Source organism: Hemicordylus capensis, chromosome 4, assembly GCF_027244095.1.
Source record: "Hemicordylus capensis ecotype Gifberg chromosome 4, rHemCap1.1.pri, whole genome shotgun sequence".
Classification (NCBI taxonomy): domain Eukaryota; kingdom Metazoa; phylum Chordata; class Lepidosauria; order Squamata; family Cordylidae; genus Hemicordylus; species Hemicordylus capensis.
In genome coordinates, this window is record NC_069660.1 from 42,525,223 (window position 1) to 42,544,347 (window position 19,125).

A 19,125-nucleotide genomic window follows, 5' to 3' on the forward strand; every position below is an offset into this window, starting at 1 on the left:
CACATCACTCAACTGCCCAGCACAACAAGCATGAAGAGTGCATATGGGCGGGTGAGTGATGTGCTGGGTGGGATATCCAGCACATTTTGGGATGACTGTACTTATCTTCAGGTTTGGGGTTTTTTAACTAACTTGTGAACAGGGCTTGTGAGGTCATACGGCTTGAAAGGTGGAATTTAAAAACCATTATTATTATGTATTGAATAAAAAAATCTACCAGTATCATTCTCAAACTTAAGCTCTGAGATTGAGTCTTCTTATTTTTATTCAAGAGTTAGAAGCGACATGGCCACTATATCTGTTTATATATGCAGGGCAGCATTCAGACTCAGTTAATTATGACTAAATATAATTGAAATTAATGGAATTTAAGGTAGTCAAGATTAACTTGTCTCATTGCTTTCAATGGTGCTTAGTCATGACTGACCAGTGTGGATGCTGCCAATAGTAATCCAGCCTGAAGAGTAAGGATGTTGTCTTAGGCCAAGTACAGTAACACATCTCTAGGTTCCATATACTACCAGCTTTGTTCCTATGTCTCCTAGTTGGGCTTTTTAATATAATGTGAACATATGAAGCAGCCTACCTTATACTGAGGCAGATCATTGCTCCATCTAGTTCAGTATTCCTGTAAGTAAATACTTGGGTTGGGTTGGGCCGTGCCATCAAATCGGTGTCAACTCCTGGCGACGACAGAGCCATGTGGTTTTCTTGGTAAAATACAAGAGTGGTTTACCATTGCCTTTTCCCACATAGGATGAGATGATGCCTTTCAGCACCTTCCTATATAGCTACTGCCTGATGTAGGAGTTTCCCATATTCTGGGAAACACACCAGCGGGGATTTGAACCAACAGCCTCCGGCTCTCTAGGCAGGTTGCTTCCCCAGTGCTCCATTAGGTAAATACTACCTTTAGTATATATCACAACAACAACATACATGAGCTCAGTCTTCCAAAATTATAAATGACTCACTTGGTACTTTTAAAAGGTATGCCTGGGCATAATTAAAGATTGAAGACTTTAATTAATAAATAAACATAAAATAGTAGTGCAATTAAATGACGAAACAGATCATACAAGTACAATTCAATATATGTCATGTGCGCTGCTTAAACTAATGGCTCCAAAATGTTTCCTGAATACTACAAAGCCAACCAATATTTATAGAACGCTCTTCAACCAACGCTGGACATCTGAAGGACTGCCTGCTCCCAAGGGTTTCAGCCCCTTGGACAAGATCATCAGAGGGGATTCTGCTCCATGCACCAATGGTGAAAGAGGCTTGGCTGTCGAGCACGCAGGACAGGGCCATCTCACCCATTGCCCCCAGGCTTTGGGATGCTCTCCTGGCTGGCATCTGCTCCCCAGCTTCCACCAGTTTTTAGAAAACAAGTAAAGACGTGGCTCTTCACCCAGGCTTTAAAATGAGATTAGTTTTTACTGCTGCTGCTCTGTGTTTTATGTATTATTGTTTTATAGAGGTTTTAAAATTTTTAAATAGAGATTATTTAATCTCTATCTACATGTTGCCGCCCCCCTGCCCGTTCCCTCCTGCTGCTGCCGCACTCCTTGAAGTGGCCGGGCCCGCAGCCGCCTCCTTGGCAGCCTCCTGTGAGCCTCTGCCACCCAGCCAATCCACTGGGTTGCCGGGATGCATCCCCACAGGCACGTCTACAAGGATTAATATAATAGATTCCTACAATCAGGCACTGTACTGGAGGACTTGAAAGTAAATGTAACATCGATTTTCATAAAATCTCCCTGTTGAAGGAGAACCGCCATGGCTTCCGCAAAGGTAAATCTTGCATCACCAACCTTTTGGAGTTCTTTGAGAGTGTCTACAGGTGGCTGGATAAAGATAATCCCGTTGACATAGTATACCTGGACTTTCAAAAAGCTTTTGACAAAGTTCGTCATCAAAAACACTTAAGAAAATTTAGCAGTCATGAGATAAGGGGATAGGTTTGTGTGTGGATTGGTAACTGGTTGAGTTTTAGGTCTATAAAATCATTCATGGTGTGGGAAAAGTTGACAGAAATTTTTCTCCTTCTTGCATAACACTAGAACCAGGAGTAATCCCATGAAACTGATTGCCAAGAGATTTAGGACTGAAAAAAGGAAGTATTTTTTCACACAATGCCTAATTAAACTATGGCATTCTCTGCCACAATATGTGGTGACAGCCACCAGCCTGGGTGGCTTTAAGAGGGGTTTAGATAAATTCATAGAGGACAGCTCTATCAATGGCTGCTAGTCTGAGGGCTATTGTAGGCCACCTCCAGCTTCAGAGACAAGACCCCTCTGAATACCAGTTGCAGGGTTGCAACAGCAAGAGCAGGGGTGGGGGGAGTATGCCCTCAGCTCCTGCCTGTGGGCTTCCTAAAGGCATCTGGTGGGCCACTGTGTGAAACTGGATGCTTGGCTAGATGGGCCTTGGGCCTGATCCAGCAGGGCTCTTTTCAAAAGTCACTTGGAGAGTGATGCTGATTCCCTGAGATTCAAGACCAATCCTGAAGAGTTGGCAATCATGAGCAAACCCCATCAAAGAGAACGGGGCTTATTTCTGAGTAGGAAATAGGAGTGCACACAGGGAATCATGCATGCATACTATCTCTGGGTCCGGATCGTCTTCATCATGCTTCACGAATGAACATGCAGTCGAATCTGAAGATGCATGTTGCCTCCGAAGTCCCTATACCGTGTGCAGCTGGATTGCAGTCCAATACCGTAAGGCAAATCCCGCCCTATCTGTTCAGAAGTAAGTGAGGTCCTGTTCAGTTCAATGAGATTTACTTCCAAGTTAAGTGTGTGTATCGGACCGCCGCCTTAGCGGAATTGTAATCAGATCATTTTGGGTGCCTGTTTTGTGATGTTGCTTCCCTGCCCTCCAAATAAAATAGTAACAAGAGCCTGGTCCATACAACTTGTTCTGATAACCGAATTCGGCGGGTCGGGTGGGAGCATTTTGTCCCAGAAAAGGAAACGTTTATGAGTGTAGAGGGGAAACTTGACTAACAAAATCTGCAAACGGGCGCTGAGGACCGACCAGGACTCCTTTCTCCAGCAATCCCCTGAAAAAGTGAGAACAAAGGAGGACAAGAAGAGGATTAACTTCTAAATGACCCCCTCGTTGCGTTGCTCCCTGCCGATATAGCAGGGGGAGCCACGCCTCTGGAGTGGCCAGAGGTCCGGCTTGCAGTCACATGGGTCCCTCTCAGCATGGTGGGAAGGATAAGTGATTTGAACTGCAAGCGCTGCTTGCTTGCTTGTCTGTCTTGGTACGGTTAAAGTTGCAAATCCGCTTCTTATGTGGCTGACTGCTTCTGCTTGAAGTTTGTTGCTTCGTCAATCTCACCTGCGCGCTGCAAAATGCCTCACTGAATCTGCAAGGTAAAAAGAAAAATTTAGCCTTTATTAATCTCTCTCTGTCTCTCTGTGCAAATCTTGCATCCATCCCGGGAAATCTTGTCTATTCACCAGAAGTGGATCCCTTTAAAATCAATTTATGGCTCTTACGTGGTTTCTTATTTGGAGATTTTTAATAAGTTGTTGAGTGTTGAGGGTTGTTGTTTTTTTACTCCCTTCCCCTCCCTTTCCCATTATCTGCCCTCTGATTCGAGGCCTCGCCTGTCAGTCACAGACTCGACTCTTGCACCTCCCCACCTTCCTGATTGAGTGCTTGTTCCCCGCCTTCTTCCTTTGCTTTGTCCTGCCTCTTTGAAGTCGCCTCTGATTGGGCCAGCGCCATGCTCGTTGCGCAGCTCGCCCAATCAGAGCCGGCCTGCATGCCCACGAGCGAGCCGGGAACTTGCAAGTAAGTGTGCGACTGTGGTAGGGGAGCAGCAGAGCCTTTTAGGGAAGGCAAATAGGAGGGTCGGGATGCTTGTGGAAACGTATCATGGTCATCCTAACGTTGGAGAGCACCTAGAGATTGGTCTGAAAGTGGCTGAGGAGGATATGCATCGCTGGGGGGACTTCTGGGCGTGGGGGCAGGAAGAGTGACCGGGAAGAGTAGCAAGAAACCCCAGAGTTGCTGTTTTTTTAAAATATATTTTTGGGAGGAAATTCCTGGATTTAAAGTGTCCCTATGCTATAAAAGAGTAATGCAATCACAGGTTCACTTGGGGCTGCTCAAAGTCTCTGGTTTAATTTAATGGAATGTCTGCCATCTTTTTGGATTTGCTTTCCTCTGCCCCGTGCCTTAAAGCAGATTGTGGTTTGGAGGGAGGAGGTCTTGCTTTGGAGATGGGGCAGCCCAGTGACTGTTCTTGCCTCTTGGAGCTGGTTTGCAAACCCACTGAAGCCCTGTTCAAACATTATGCTGTGTGTGTATACAGGTACATGTACACACATGTGTGTGTTCACTTTAGAATTGCTTCTGGGTAGAGGCCCCCTCAAGTGCAAGGTACAGAACTGAACCATTGTATATGCATTGAACGTAGTCTGAATAACTGTATGTCTGTACAGAATGTGTACATTGTGCATCGATTGTGTGTTGAGTTGAACATAATGTGTGAATAGGGCTAGGCGATATCCTAGTTTAGAAGTGCCAGGGCTAGATCTCTATGAACCCAGGAATATTACTCAAAGAAGTACTTTGGAAATGCCCAAACTTATGACTGGAAAGTGGTAGCAACAGATCAGCTAGAGTAAGTATAGCGGTACCTTCACGAAGGAGCTATTCTACCTAAGCAGAAGCTTGTACACCAGGGTTTCTTAACCTTGAGTTGTTGGACTACAACTCCCATCATCCCCAGTCATGGCCTTTGTGGCTGGGGATGATGGGAGTTGCAATCCAATAACATCTGGGAACCCAACGTTAAGAGACCCTGTTGTGTACACACTGTGAGAGGAATTTCAGAAAGCTGATCAGAAAAGCTCTAGCTTCACTCTCGCAATGTGAGTTTAGGAGGGGAGCTTGCTAGTTGTGGTGGTTGCCATCAGAGCTTTATTCAGCTTTTCTGCTAGTATATTGTAAGATATGTCTTCCTTGCTAGGTCCTATGAAGGCAAAATCTATCCCAGAGATACTGGCCTAGTTCTTCTTGAGGTGGTAAACCTATGTCTGGGCTGCAGTGTTCCCTCTAACAAGGATTCCCAGATGTTGTTGACTACAACTCCCAGAATCCCCAGTCTCAAGGGCTTTTACTTGGGGATTATGGGAGTTGTAGTCAACAAAATCTGGGAATCCCTGTTAGAGGGAACACTGCTGTGCAGCTTCAGACTTTAGATGAGGGTGCACATATTTAAATGCTCCTGTATACAACAAATTCATGTAGAAAATTAAATGTCAGCGAGAAAGATTTTAACCTAGCCTTCTCCCTGATATGCTAGTTTGCTTTGCAGAATTTTTTTTTTCATTTTTTGTATTATCCCTGGGAAATGTCAACCTTGTGGTTGTAATTCATAATAGCATGGCCGAGCTATTCAAACTTTCTGAAAATTTTGAAGACAGGGGGAGGGGGGGAGTCTAGAGGCTTTCCCATTTTTGAAAAATCAGGGAAAATTCAAATATGCAGTATTTGAATTTGAATGCTGTATTGTAGAAACTGAATTTACTTTGCTGTTTCAAGAACATGAAATGCAATTGGGTTTAACGTGGTACATAAAATTGTAGTGTCTGGGATATTTATGAAATTTAGAAGTATAGCTACTTTACTTTTAGTCATATAACAATTACAAATGTCCCCAGCATTAAAGATGGAGCAGCATCTTTATTTTTCTAGACTTAAATTGTCTCCTCTCCATACTGGATAATGTCATTATCCAGTTACACCCTTCTAACTTGGCAAAGAGGCACCTTTTAATGTGGTGATTCTCTTTATTTAGCAGGGGAAGAGTAATTGGCCCTATCCACCCCCAGCACAGTATCTCCAGTGACTATCTTATGTTTCTTTTTAGATTGTGAGCCCTTTGGGGACAGGGTTCTATCCTATTGTTTTGTTGTTTCTCTGTGTAAACTGCCCTGAGCCATTTTTGGAAGGGTGTTATAGAAATTGAATAAATATTTCTTGTTTGCACAGTCAGACAGGTGTTATTGACTGGTTTGTTTTATCCAGACATCGAGTCCTTCCCAAGGACCTGGGATGGCTGAATTTTATTGTCAGTGTTGTTGCTGTTGTTATAGATATCGTCGCAGAATATAGGCTGTTCCCAGTAACGTTGCTTTTTGTAATTGGCTGATGGTGATTTTTGTGGCCCCTGTGGTGTTGAGGTGCTCTTCAAGGTCTTTTGGAACTGCACCCAGGGCGCCAATTACCACTGGGATTATTTTGGTCTTTATTATTATTATTATTATTATTATTATTATTATTATTAATTATCTAGAAATAATATTAAAACCTGCAACATTTGTTTACTAAAGGTGAGAGTGGGCTGAGCATGCAGACCACAAGCAATAATTCTTCTTTCAAACTGCTTGCAGTTTTTTGAGTTATAAACAAACAAACTAGTGTGCTTCCAGCTTAACAGTATTATGACCTATCAGTAAATCTGGATTTTGAGTTAAACTTTATAATAACGTTGCTTCTCACTGGTGTCATCACACGAATGTGGCAATAACCAAATAAAACTGACAACAATATAGCCTGAGAAAATGCTAGCATCTCAAGCTTAATTCTCTAATCAGAATCTGCTTCTGAAGAATCTCAATAGCTTCTAATTCTAAACTTTTATTTCTATGAATTTCTGAAATTCTATCTGAATTTCTATGAATTTCAGAGCATGGATTGAAACAAGCTTTCTTACTCTTTCATGCATTAGCTTGTTTCTGGATTTGGTGTGTATATTTACAAACATAATTTATTTTACATGCTGCAAGAGGTGGAGGAATCTGAAGCAGGTGAAAGGATTTGGAGTTATGTGTGCCTAAATTGTACAGAAATTGTAACTCAGTAGATGTTCTTACAGTTACTAGAAAGCATTTGTGGGTGGGGGGGATAAAAGACAGCTACAACAGTGTTTTAAATAGCTTGCCTTAAAAAGCATTTCATTCACCATTCTAAAAGAGAAAATATTTAATAATTTTTTCAGTGTTTTGCATAACTTTCCAACTTTTTGCTGGGAACACTGAGGAAAAGAAAACTCCAGGGAAACAAAACATATTTTTTTCCAAAATTCTTCTGCTTCTTTTCCAGGCCTTCACATCACCAGTAAGGTCTATTTGTCATCTAATCTGGGGGTTTTGCATTAACTTCCTGCTTTAAAAAAAAATCCTAATTAGCTTCAGGCATGTTTGGGTGAACTCTACCAGGCAATGCAATCTCTCTTTTTTGGTCTTAGTTTGTTCTGTCCATCTAACATCCTAAACTTAATTATATTTACCTGAAAGTAAGTCCTAGTAATTTCAGTGGCACTTACTTCCAAATAAGTATGCTGACGATCACAACCTAAGGATGAGGAAGGGTTCTATATGACTTGAGAGGTTGTTTCCATGTCCAAACATGGAAAGTGGGGGTTATTCTTTCATGTTTCTTGTTCATTGAGTTCAACAAGGGCTGTTGTCACATACACACTTACTCCAAGTTCCATTGAATTGACTGGAATTTACTTCTTGGAAACCTGCATAGCATGGGGATGTTGAGCCTTAAGGAACACCATATGGCAAAAGGTCCTTTATCAGGTGATGAACCAGTCCCATGTCTAGCCACAGACAGGAAAAGGTCAAGCAGCTACTTAGTTTAGGTGTCCTGGAGATACCATGTGACCCAAATGTTTGCAATCCTGCACTTATTTACTTGCATGTGTCTCATTTATTTAAGTGGATTTCCAAGTAGTGATGCTTAGGGTGTTAACCTAAAACTGTCAAAAGATGCCCCACAATTCTTTTTAGACTGAATTATGGCATGTGGGTAAAGGTGATCCAGTTAACATATTATACCTGGACTTTCAAAAAGCGTTTGACAAAGTTCCTCATCAAAGACTCTTGAGAAAACTTAGCAGTCATGAGATAAGGAGCCAGGTTCATGTGTGGATTGGTAACTGGTTGAAGGACAGGAAATGCAGTAGGAGATTTATCTAAAAAGAGGGAAGGGAAGTAAGAAGTAAATCCCCCAAGGATCTGTACTGGGACCAGTGCTTTTTAATTGATTCATGAATGATCTAGAAGTTGAGGTAAGCAGTGAGGTGACTAAATTTGCAGATGACACCAAATTTAGGGTATTCCAAATTTCACAATTTAGGGTAGTGAAATCCAAAACAGATTGTGAAGAGTTCCAATAAGATCTTTCCAAACTGGGGGAGTGGGCAACAAAATGGTAGATTTGGTTTAGTGTTAGCAAGTGTAAAGTGATGCATATTGGGGCAAAAAATAATAATAAAAACCAAATTCACATATACGCAGATGGGATCTGTGCTGACCAGGAGATAAGTCTTGGGGTTGGTGGTAGACAGCTTGTTGAAAGTGTCTAGACAATGTGCAGCAGCTGTGAAAAGGGCAAATTCTATGCTTGGAATCATTAGGAAGGGGATTAAAAATAAAACAACTAATATCCTAATGCCCTTATACAAAACTATGGTGCAGCCACATCTGGAGTATAGGAGAACCCAATTTGTGGGAGTTCTGTTCCAGGGGGTGTGGCTGGATAGTGAAATTGGGGATATTGAGTAATGAAGTCAATGGGTTTTCAGGGGTTAGGTTCCAAGACCTGGAAAATCACAATAAATATAATTGTTAAAAAAGCAAAAATGGGCCAAATAAAGTCTTACTGTGCTCCACAGGTCTATAGGTGTCCAGCCATGTCCCCCAAAACTCCCAAATGGGGGGGGGCTGTGATTTCCCCTCCTGTTTTTTAAACAAGATGGCCACACAAAAAATGACCTCCATGGTCATTTCAGGCCCTCTAGGATCCGTGGGTTTTAACCCTTTCATATCCATGGATATAGAGGCTAGGATTCTCCTGTACTGCGTGCAGTTCTGGTCACAATATTAGAAGAAGATGATTGTAAAACTGGAGAAGGTGCAGAAGAGGGCAGCCAAGATGATCAGGGGCCTAGAGCACCTTCCTTATGAGGTAAGGCTACACCGGGGGCTTTTTAGTTTAGAAAAAAGGCGACTGATGGGTGACAAGATAGAGGTCTATAAAATTATGCATGGTTTGGAGAGACTGGACAGAGAAGTTTTCCTCCCCCTCACATAACACTAGAACAAGGGGTCATCCCATGAAACTGATTGCCAAGAAATTTAGGACCGACAAAAGGAAGTACTTTTTCATGCAATGCATAATTCACCTGTAGAATTCCCTGCTACAAGATGTGGTGACAGCCACCAGCCTGGATGGCTTTAAGAAGGGATTAGATAAATTCATGGAGGACAAGTCTATAAATGGCTACTAGTCTGAAGGCAATAGGCCACTTCCAGCCTCAGAGGCAAGATGCCTCCAAATGCCAGTTGCAGGGGAGCAACAGCAGGAGAGAGGGCATGCCCTCACCTCTTGCCTGTGGGCTTTGCAGAGGCATCTGGTGGGCCACTTTGTGAAACAGGGCGCTGGACTAGATGGGCCTTTTGCCTAATCCAGCAGGGCTTTTCTTATGTTCTTAACACTTTTAGCTTTTTTTTTTCTTTTTAAAGGAACTATTTGTGATTACTTGTAGCAAAGAACTGGAGGAGACTAACTGCAAGATCAACATTTGAGGAGGAAAGCATGAATTGCCCCCTTTGCTAATCAGTGTTCATGCTGTTTTGAATTTGGATGGGTGACTACATGTTAGTGCTGTTAGATATGCCTCTTGGGGGCAGTGTTCCCTCTAACATTGATTCCCAGATGTTGTTGACTACAGCTCCCATAATCCCCAGCCAAAGACCATTGCAGCTAGGGATGCTGGGAGTTGTAGTGAATAACATCTGGGAATCCCTGTTGGAAGGAACAGTGCTTGAGAGATGGGGCTGTAGCTCAGTGATGGAGCATCTGCTTGCATGCAGAAGGTCCCAGGTGCAATCCCTGGCATCTCTAAGTAGGGCTGGGAGAGGCACCTGCCTGAAACCTTGGAGAAGCCACTGCCAGGCAATGTGCATAATACTGAGCTAGATGGACCAATGATCTGACTCGGTATAAGGCAGCCTCATAGGAACATAGGAAGCTGCCATATACTGAGTCAGATCATTGGTCTATCTAGCTCAGTATTGTCTTCACAGACTGGCAGCCGCTTCTCCAAGGTTGTAGGCAGGAATCTCTCAGCCCTATCTTGGAGATGCCAGGGAGGGAACTTGGAACCTTCTGATGCTCTTTCCAGAACAGCTCCATTCCCTGAGGGGACTATCTTACAGTGCTCACACTTCTAGTCTCCCATTCATATGCAACCAGGTCAGACCCTGCTTAGCTAAGGGGACAGGTCATGCTTGCTACCACAAGACCAACTCCCCTAACTCTATGAAGGTCAGAAAATTGCTTAATGGAAAACGATAACCTTCCACTCTGTGTCTGAAATATTAACTTATATGACTTCTTACAGCAAGGGCGTGAGGAAAATAATGGCTGGTAATGACCTCTTAAAGAATCTGCAGAGTAACTTGCAAGAACTGAACGACCTCCGATCTGCATATTTTACATCAACAAAGCGTCGCTTGGCATCCACGGGAACAACTACCAAGTTGCTGCTTCGTGACCAACAGCAACTGCCAAGAGAGAATATGAACATCCAGCCATTTGCTCCTAGGAAGAGTATCCGCCACCGGAACCCCTACTGGCCTGATGAAGAAATCCGGACCTTCATTGAAATCTGGGGGGACGACCAGGTCCAAGCATCCCTGGCCACCAACTTTCGCAATGAGGCCCAGTATGAGTGGATCTCTGACCGGATGCGGGAATATGGCTATGACCGGGACATGAAGCAGTGTCGCTTGCGCGCCAAGGAGTTGCGGCGAGGATACAAAGCCATAGTCTGTGGCAACAACTCCTCTGTGAGTGGTCAACGCGCCCTGCCGTTCTATGATTCCTTGAACAGTTTCCTCTGCATGCACAAGGGCCTTGTCGTGTCCAAGGTTTCACTCTCTATAGATCGGAGGAATCGAGAAGCACAAAAACTAGGGCTGGAGCATGAGAAGAATGAAAAGCTGAGTGTTGTCCTTGTTTCTGATGATGATGAGGCATCCATCCCAGAGCCCGCAGATGACTCCAATGGCTATTTTCAGGACCCACGGGTGGATTCTGACCCTGTGAATGCTCAGTCCCCAGGTGATGAATGGGAGCAGCATGGAGAAGATGGCCTTCTGGCAGGTGATGAGGCTTCGCCCAACTTCCCCAATGCAAGAGGAGAGAGCCATACAGCTGCTAATTCAGGTGAAATTGGAAGATTACAATTCAGTTTGTAAAAGTATTCTTTTCAAGTGTGTTCTGGCAAAATGGTCTGGCCTGGGTTAAATTGGGATTGTTATGTAGGCTTTGCTTGATTTCTGAAAATATGTGCTGGTGCAGGAGTATTTAATTTGATTAAATTAATTTGATGGTTCACCTGAGCAGCAGCCAGTGCCCAAAGTAAAACACCTGAAATCAGAAGAATTTAGGCAGAGTTTCCTAATAGTCACCAGGAGTGCTACTGACAAGCAATGCTTTTTCAGAACCCACCAAGAAAGACGAGTATCTTAATTATTTGCAAGGCTTTATTCAGAACTCATCACTGCTACAGATATTCAGTTCTCCCTCCTGCAACATCTTGCCTCTCCATCTGCATCCAGAGACTTGAATTGTGTCCAGGAACTCAAGCTGCAGAAAATAAGTGTCCTTGGCACTATTTGTGGGGAGTAGGGATTGAAATTGGGTTAAATATTGTGGTGTTGAAAACTCTTGTGAAAGAGGGAAATGTGCTAACAATGTTCTATTCTAGGTTCCTCTTTGCTGCTTGATTCTACTATTACTTCAATATCAATATAGAACAAAGCATCCCCTATGGAATTGTACCAAAAAGAAAGGGGGGAGGCAGTGTACAGAATTAAAACATAATATAAAATATAAATCATTTAAAATTCATAAAAAGATAAAAATCATAATAGATAAAAACACATTAAAATTCAAAAATTGATATCAGTTAAAGGTCTGGGAAAATAGGTACGACTTCAGGGTCCCCCTAAAAACAAACAAGAGAAGGAGATGCTCTTATTTCAGCAGGGAGTGAGTTTCAAAGCCCTGGGGCAGCCACAGAGAAGGCCCAGTCCCGAGTTGCCACCAAACAAGTTGCGGCAACCCTAACCAGACCTCTCCAGCTGATCTTAATAGGCGACAGGGTTCATGACAGAGAAGGCACATGAAAGCCATTAAGGGCTTTATAGTTAATAACCTGTACTTTGTATTTCATTTGGAAACATATCGGCAGCCAGTGCAGTTAATATATGATTAACTGAATATGGCCTCTGTTTCAGCTTGCCAGGCAATGACCTAGGAATATATATATTTTTTCATAGTTCTCGTGCAACAGAATGCAGCCAGCTGTACCGGACTGACCACTGTGTTTTTGTCTGCAAAACACCAATATTATTATCTAGTAGAGTTGTGGGTTGCGCCATGATGATTAACAGCAGGGGAGGTGGTCCTTTCCTCTGCTCTCCTTTGATGCAGAGTAGAACACTGGACTCAATTTAACATGTGACAATATTGGTGGGTTTTGAATTGCTCGGGATTTGGATTGAGTAACTGTTACAGTCAGAAAGGAAGAAGAAGTTGAGAAAAGGTGTTACTTCTTGGGTATAAAATTTTGCTTGTCAGTAGCACTCCTGATGAGTATTAGGAAACTTTACCTAAATTGAATCTGTTCTTCTGATTTCAGGTATTTTGCTTTGGGCATTGGCGGCTGCTCAGGTGAACCATATGATCTAATTTTAATCAAATTAAATACTCCACTGGGACTCAACCCTGTGTGAAAATTATATCCTGGAAGGCCAGACCTGTAACCAGTATTCCCTCTAACAGGGATTCCCAGATGTTGTTGAGTGCGACTCACAAAATCCCCAGCTGCAATGGCCTTTGCTTGGTTCATTATGGGAGTTGTAGTCAACAACATCTGGAAATCCCTCTTAGAGGGAACACTGCCTATAACCACATCTATATGAGATCTATAGTAACTGAGATCTGTAGTTTTCCCATTACTCAGTAGTAACGGGAAAGAGCACTGTGCATGTTTAGAAGTACTCTTATTTCTATGTTCCAAGGAATGCCCTAATTAATGTCCCATGTTCCAGGGCTAAGTCCCAGTGAGCTCTGTCTAAAATTCAACCTTAAGTGTAGCCCTGTGTACTGTTGCTGTTATGTTTTTTTAACTTGTCCTTTCGGCACTGGGTATGCTGTGGGTTGTTTGGAGAATGCCATTTTGACTTCTTTCTTCCATTACAGGCCCATCCAGCTCCTTCCCCAGGGCAACCTTGGTTGACGCTGACAGAATGAGCAACCACTGGAACAGGAAGCAGCGGAAACAAGCCGATGTGGCTTCAGACCTTGTGGACGCCATCTCGCACGTGGGTGACAGGCTGGTGAACGCTCTGTCTGATTTGCACTCAAAACACAGGGAGACTTCTGAGCTTGCACAGACCAGGGAACGTAATGCCCGCAAGGAGGAATTTGCCATCCTTGCAAGCCACGTAGACCAGGCCACAAGAAACATGGACAAACTCTTCACTCTTATGGAGACATCAACCAGACGAATTGCGGATGCCATAGACAGACAAACTGCTGCCTTGGAGAATGTGGCACGATTGTTTGCTGCCAGGCTGCCAGCTCCTTCACTGCCCTCGGCATCCCAAGGGCAGCCTACACTTTCTTCCCCAAATATCTCTGCACCGCTCCCATCCCCAGCAGCACGGCTACCCAGTGCCCTGAACACTTTGGGGGCACATCACATTGGTGATGCTACAACGCCAGAATCGCCTGCTCCCTGTGAGGCCGAGGAGTGTCAACCAGAAGCAAAAAAAATAAAAACTGAAGATGACTAGAATAATATGATCATACAGAAATCCTCCAGATGTGCTTGTTTTGCTCCCATTGGGTACATGAGCCAGCTGGGTTGATCAGTACCATGGGGTGGGGGGTGAATGCTGATTGTTACTTTTGACCAGGTCTACACCCCAGAGATGGAAAATAAGAACATAAGAACAGCCCTGCTGGATCAGGCCCAAGCTCCATCTAGTCCAGCATCCTATTTCGCACAGTGGCCCACCAGATGCCGCTGGAAGCCACAGGCAGGAGTTGAGGGCATGCCCTCTCTCCTGCTGTTACTCCCCTGCAACTGGTACTCAGAGGTATCCTGCCTTTGAGGCTGTTGGTGGCCTATAGTCCTCTGACTAGTAGCCATTGACAGATCTCTCCTCCATGAAGTTATCCAAACCCTTCTTATAGCCATCCAGGTTGTTGGCTGTCACCACATCTTGTAGCAGAGAATTTCACAAGTTGATTATGCATTGTGTGAAAAAATACTTCCGTTTGTTGGTATCATCTAAAATAGATAATAGTGTTACAGTGCTTTCAGCTTTCAGTGTGATATCATGCTTTTATTGTCTTGACCATCAGCCCTGCAGCAGCCCAATTAGCAATGATGTTTGACAAGCTTTTAAAAAATTCAACAACATAAAAACGATGATAAAACTGGTTGTCAGGGGAATGGAAATAAAAATTGGCATGAGTGTCTTCTGAAGTTTACTCCGTAGAGAGAGAGCAACAATTTATCCATTGCTACCCTAATCCTTTCCTCTGTGCGAAAATGACTGCAATTTGGCCCTAATCTGGGGGTAGGGATAAAGAGGTGATAACCCACAGAAAGCTGTTAAGTGCAACTATGCTGTTACCTATTTTCCATCTCTGGGGGGTAGATGTTGCCAAAAATCACTATGAGCATTTGTCTGCTGAGATGGTACCAATGATCAAATCTTGTGGGTCAGGTTCATGGACTATGAATGTTCATCCTTTTTTATTCTCCCAACGGAAAAGTCAGGAAGATGAAGGCTGTAACACATTTCATTTTTTCTTCATTTCGTTTGTTCTTTCTTTTTATAAATTTGTAGTCAGATTTTAAGTGTTTAGGGGGGAGGGGGCAGGGAAGGGTAGGTTTCTCCCAGGATGATAACATTGTACAGCTCACTGTCATTCCAGGATTCTATTATTTGCTTCATATTCTGCTGCTGAGTTATAAGATTCAGGCTGCAGTTTTATGCACACTAACTTGGGAGCATAGGATCAGGCTGTCAGTGTGGTCTGGATGTTGGCTTGGGACCTAAAGAACATGGATTCAAAATCTTTGGTTATGAACTCTCTGGGTGGCCTTGGGCAAGTTCCTCTGAGCCACAATGTCTGTTACTCCAGATAAGTAATATTAATGATTTGCATCACTTTGTGGCTCTGAAGGTGAGCAATTTAAGGACTGGATCACTGTGCACACTAAAGCTGCTCTAGACGATGTGAGTAGAGCACTCTATTCTCTGTTGCTGTATCAATCCTGTTATTAAATCAAGGAAGTGTGTTGCTAACAACGGGCTATTTTCCTTCCCTGTTTTGCTGGAACTTTGTGCCCAATGAACCTGTGTCTGATTGACAAAAGAGAAAATGTTTGAAATGGTTGCTGCAGCTGCTCTTGCAAGCTTAAAACCCAAACTCTGTTCTCTTGAGGGTTTTTTCCCTTGCAAGTTACGAGTCAGCCAAAACTACCCAAAGCCATTTTCCTTTGGTTTGTAGCCTAGGTCAAACGGACCCATTTAGTTAGTAAGGGAAGCACAACAAGCCTTTGAGTTCTAAAGACCTCTTGCTCAGGCAGTATGGTCTGCACTGACTAGCACCAGCTCTCCAAGGCTTCAGAGAGGGGTCTTTCTCATCCCTGCCTGGAGATGCCAGGGGTTGTACCTAGGCCCTTCTGCATGTAAAGCAGGTGTCCTACCTCTGAGCCTACGGCCTTGTGTGAAACCAGTACTTCCTTTTATCTGTTCCAAGCTACTGACAATCATAATGATGTGGAAGCTGAATCCTATAGGGTTCTTGCAGGTTCCTACATGGAGAAACAACCTGCCCACACCCATTTTCTCTCCCACGCTCGGACTATTCATACATGGCATTGTACATGCATACAGGTGTCTGAACATGTTTTTGTATGAATGTACATTTAACTGTAAAAGTGAGCCAGCGATTGGCTCCCTCAGATGAAGGGTAGAGATTGTTGGTGTGTATGCGTATACAGTTATTAATACTTTGTGTATACTGCTGTACATGCACTGAACATAATCTGTACAACCAATATGTGAATAGGCCTTTCTTTTTAAGACATAGTGTAGAGAACTAGACACCTTTATTCAAAGATCTGGCTGGTTATTTCAAGTGTCATATATTTGGCCTTCCTTCACTCTGCAGCTCCTAAGCATGCACACCTCTTATCTCTGCCCATTCCTCTAGGGGTGGCCAAACTCTCGTCTACAGCCATTGTTCAAAGGAAAGCTGGAAGAAGAAATGGTCTAGAGCAGTGAAGGCAAGCCTGGGGCTCTCCAGCTGTTGATGGACTACAACTTCAATCATTCCCCATAACAGTGGCCAATAGCTAGAAATGATGGAAGTTTTAATCCAACAACAGCTGGAGAGCTTCAGGCTTGCTGTCACTGCTCTATTTCTTCCAGCTTTCCTTCCCTAGCTCTCTCAGATCTTGGGAACCAATGGAATCTACCTGCTGACTGACAATCATTTTATGCATTCCTTGTCTGGAACCTTGAGAGATGGCTTCTTGAACCATCATCTAGTACAAAGGCTGCATATCTTTGTCCTGTCCCCCCCAGCTATTGATGGACTACAACTCCCATAATCACCAGCCACAGTGGCCAGTAGACAGGGATTATAGAGTTCTAGGCCAAAATTCTGCAGCCCTGATCTAGGGTATGACCCAGATGCCACTGTTCCATAAAACCTTCATCTACCTATCCATCTATCACTCTCCATTCAAGTTTTCTTGGCTTCCTGCCTCCTTTCCTAGCCCCCTGTTGCTGCTGCCTCCCCCGGACTGTCTGCTTTCTGTACTTCCCTATGATCTGATCAACTTAACCAATAGCCAGCCAACCAGAGACCTATCTGCTTGCCTTTCCTTTGTGTCACTTTAGGACAGCTCAACCAATTAGGTAAGAGATCTCATCACAACCCTCTTTCTCATCATTCTAATGACCAAAGGCCATTGAGGCTGGGGATAATAACATCCATGTACAGATGTTGCTGTAGTCCAGCAACTTCTAGGGATCCAAGGTTGGGGACCCCACCTTAGATCATTACAATGTAAGTTTCAGCAGAGCAGCCATGTTTCTTGTAGCCAAAATTACAGAGACCTGTGGCTCTGTAAAGATGCCATGTTCATTATTGTCATAAGCTTTCATAGGCAAGACCCTAGTTAGATCTATTGCCAACAGAGCTAGTACCATGATGATTTTACTAAACTTTTAAGGTGCAAAAAAAAAAGTGTGGTTTCTTTTAGGGCACATGTTTCTCCAACAGAAAAGACACAGAGGGAGAGATTAAAGAGCAAGGTGTCAGAACTCTAGATCGCCATCAGCATGGATTTAGGTTAGCAGAGCAGAGAGATGGAAGGCCTTGCCCATCTGTTCTAAGTGTGGACAATACTTGTGAGGCACAAACACTTAACTGAAAAGTGGAGATAGAGTGCATTCCTTCCACTTCTCAAATGCCTAGTTATTACTGGAATCTGTGTGCTGTATTGTGGATGATGAGGATTATGCTCCACGTAAGTAATTCATCCTTTCTCTCTCGCCTTACTTGCATACCTACCCCACTAATAAAGTTGGATAGTAAAAGCTAAAACAAGGTGATCAGTGATGGCTTATTAAGATGGTATATAACCAACCATTCCCAAAGGTGGTGACGGATATGGACAGCCTTCTGGGGAAAGAAGAAGGGTTGTAGGTGCACAGAGAGCCTTCAGCATCCCTACACTGAATACATCTTCATAAACATCTAGGAATCATAATCATCATCATCTTGCGCAGTAGACCGGGCAGGGGGGAGCAATTTCTGCATCTCCCCTCCCACCAAAAGCCCTTTGCACATGTATTAATATGTTCGTTCCTCCCACAGCACTAGAACCTGGGGTCATCCCATGAAACTGCTGGGAAAACTTAGTACTGACAAAAGGAAGTACTTCTTAGACCATCCATAATTAATTTATGGAATTCTCTGACATGGAATGTGGTGATGACCAGCAGCTTGGATAAATTTCAGCAGGGCTTAGACAAATTCATGGAGGACAAGTCTATAATGGCTACTCGTCTTGATAGTTATAGGCTACCTCCAGGCTCCTTAGCAGGATGCCTCTGAATGTCAATTGTAGGGGGCAAGAGAGGGGCATGCTTTCGTCTCCTGGATGTGTGGCTTCCCAAGGCAACTGGTAGACCACTGTGTGGTGGATTAGACAGACAAGGTGCTGGGCTAAATAGGCCTTAGGCCTGACCCAGCAAGCTGTTCTCATGCCTGGCCCACTGTGCAGGGACACTGAAGGCTCTACAGACTTGTGGCCCTTCCCTTTCCAGAAGGCTGCATGTCATGTCAGCCATTGTTTAGATAACTGAGCTGGGGAAGACTGACTTCTGAGTAAATAGGCTTTGGATTCTGCTCTACAAATGAGTTCTGGTCTGAAATGAGTTGCTTATGAATGCTAAGGGTGGGGAAGCAGGAGAACTGTTTTGAAATGGAATTGCATCCTACTCAATGTACCTTTTCTCATTTAATTTCTGATGGAAGAAATGCAGAGACCAGTTTGTATTGTCTGTAAAAATGGCTGAGCGATCTCTATTAAACTTCACAAAACTACAGTTCCTTGGAGGAAGTAATAATGTTTAAGCTGGTTTGTGTTGGAGGCATAGATGTGATTTAGATATCTAAAAGTCCAATGACTGCAATGCAATTACTTGCACATAATAATCTACATTAAAGGGATGTGAATTGATGCATTCCTAATAAGAGTTAAAATGCCATTTCATAACTGATTATTGAGGAAGTGAATCAATTTAATTTCTATTAAAGGCTATCATGCTCTATGGGTTGAATGCCTAAGCATCCATTTCAGGTTCATTGTAATGCAACCCTTATTTCAGAAAATACCATTTTAATTTATACAGAGGCTCACTTTCAGTTTACTTTGTTGCTTACTTTGCTTTTTTGCATCCCGCACAA

The 19,125-nt window shown here is 43.4% G+C and overlaps 1 protein-coding gene and 1 long non-coding RNA gene across 4 annotated transcripts; one reads left to right on the forward strand and one right to left on the reverse strand.

The window, feature by feature from the left end:
- Positions 1-1,006: 1,006 nt before the first annotated feature.
- On the reverse strand, positions 1,007-3,584 carry LOC128325337 (uncharacterized). The gene is made up of 2 exons (XR_008307386.1): positions 3,519-3,584; positions 1,007-3,385 (listed from the first exon to the last, which is right to left on the reverse strand). It is a non-coding gene; the product is annotated as an uncharacterized LOC128325337 (long non-coding RNA).
- LOC128325336 (uncharacterized) lies at positions 3,294-18,764 on the forward strand. Of its 3 annotated transcripts, none has more exons than XM_053251022.1 (3): positions 3,294-3,392; positions 10,451-11,277; positions 13,321-18,764. In XM_053251022.1, the coding sequence occupies exons 2-3, from the start codon at positions 10,470-10,472 to the stop codon at positions 13,914-13,916; spliced, it is 1,404 nt and encodes a 467-aa protein (XP_053106997.1). In that variant the 5' UTR covers positions 3,294-3,392; positions 10,451-10,469; the 3' UTR covers positions 13,917-18,764. The 3 variants fall into 3 exon arrangements, with proteins under 3 accessions (XP_053106997.1, XP_053106995.1, XP_053106996.1); XM_053251020.1 differs by lacking the exon at positions 3,294-3,392 and adding an exon at positions 3,736-3,816; XM_053251021.1 differs by lacking the exon at positions 3,294-3,392 and adding an exon at positions 7,859-9,012.
- The last annotated feature ends 361 nt before the right edge of the window (positions 18,765-19,125 follow it).

Excerpts from the sequence above, each read along its gene's own strand:
- LOC128325336 (XM_053251020.1), top strand. The coding sequence starts at position 3,749 with ATGCTCGTTGCGCAGCTCGCCCAATCAGAGCCGGCCTGCATGCCCACG. Across the intron at positions 3,817-10,450 it reads AGCGAGCCGGGAACTTGCAA|CAAGGGCGTGAGGAAAATAA; the intron begins GTAAGTGTGCGA and ends GACTTCTTACAG. Across the intron at positions 11,278-13,320 it reads CCATACAGCTGCTAATTCAG|GCCCATCCAGCTCCTTCCCC; the intron begins GTGAAATTGGAA and ends CTTCCATTACAG.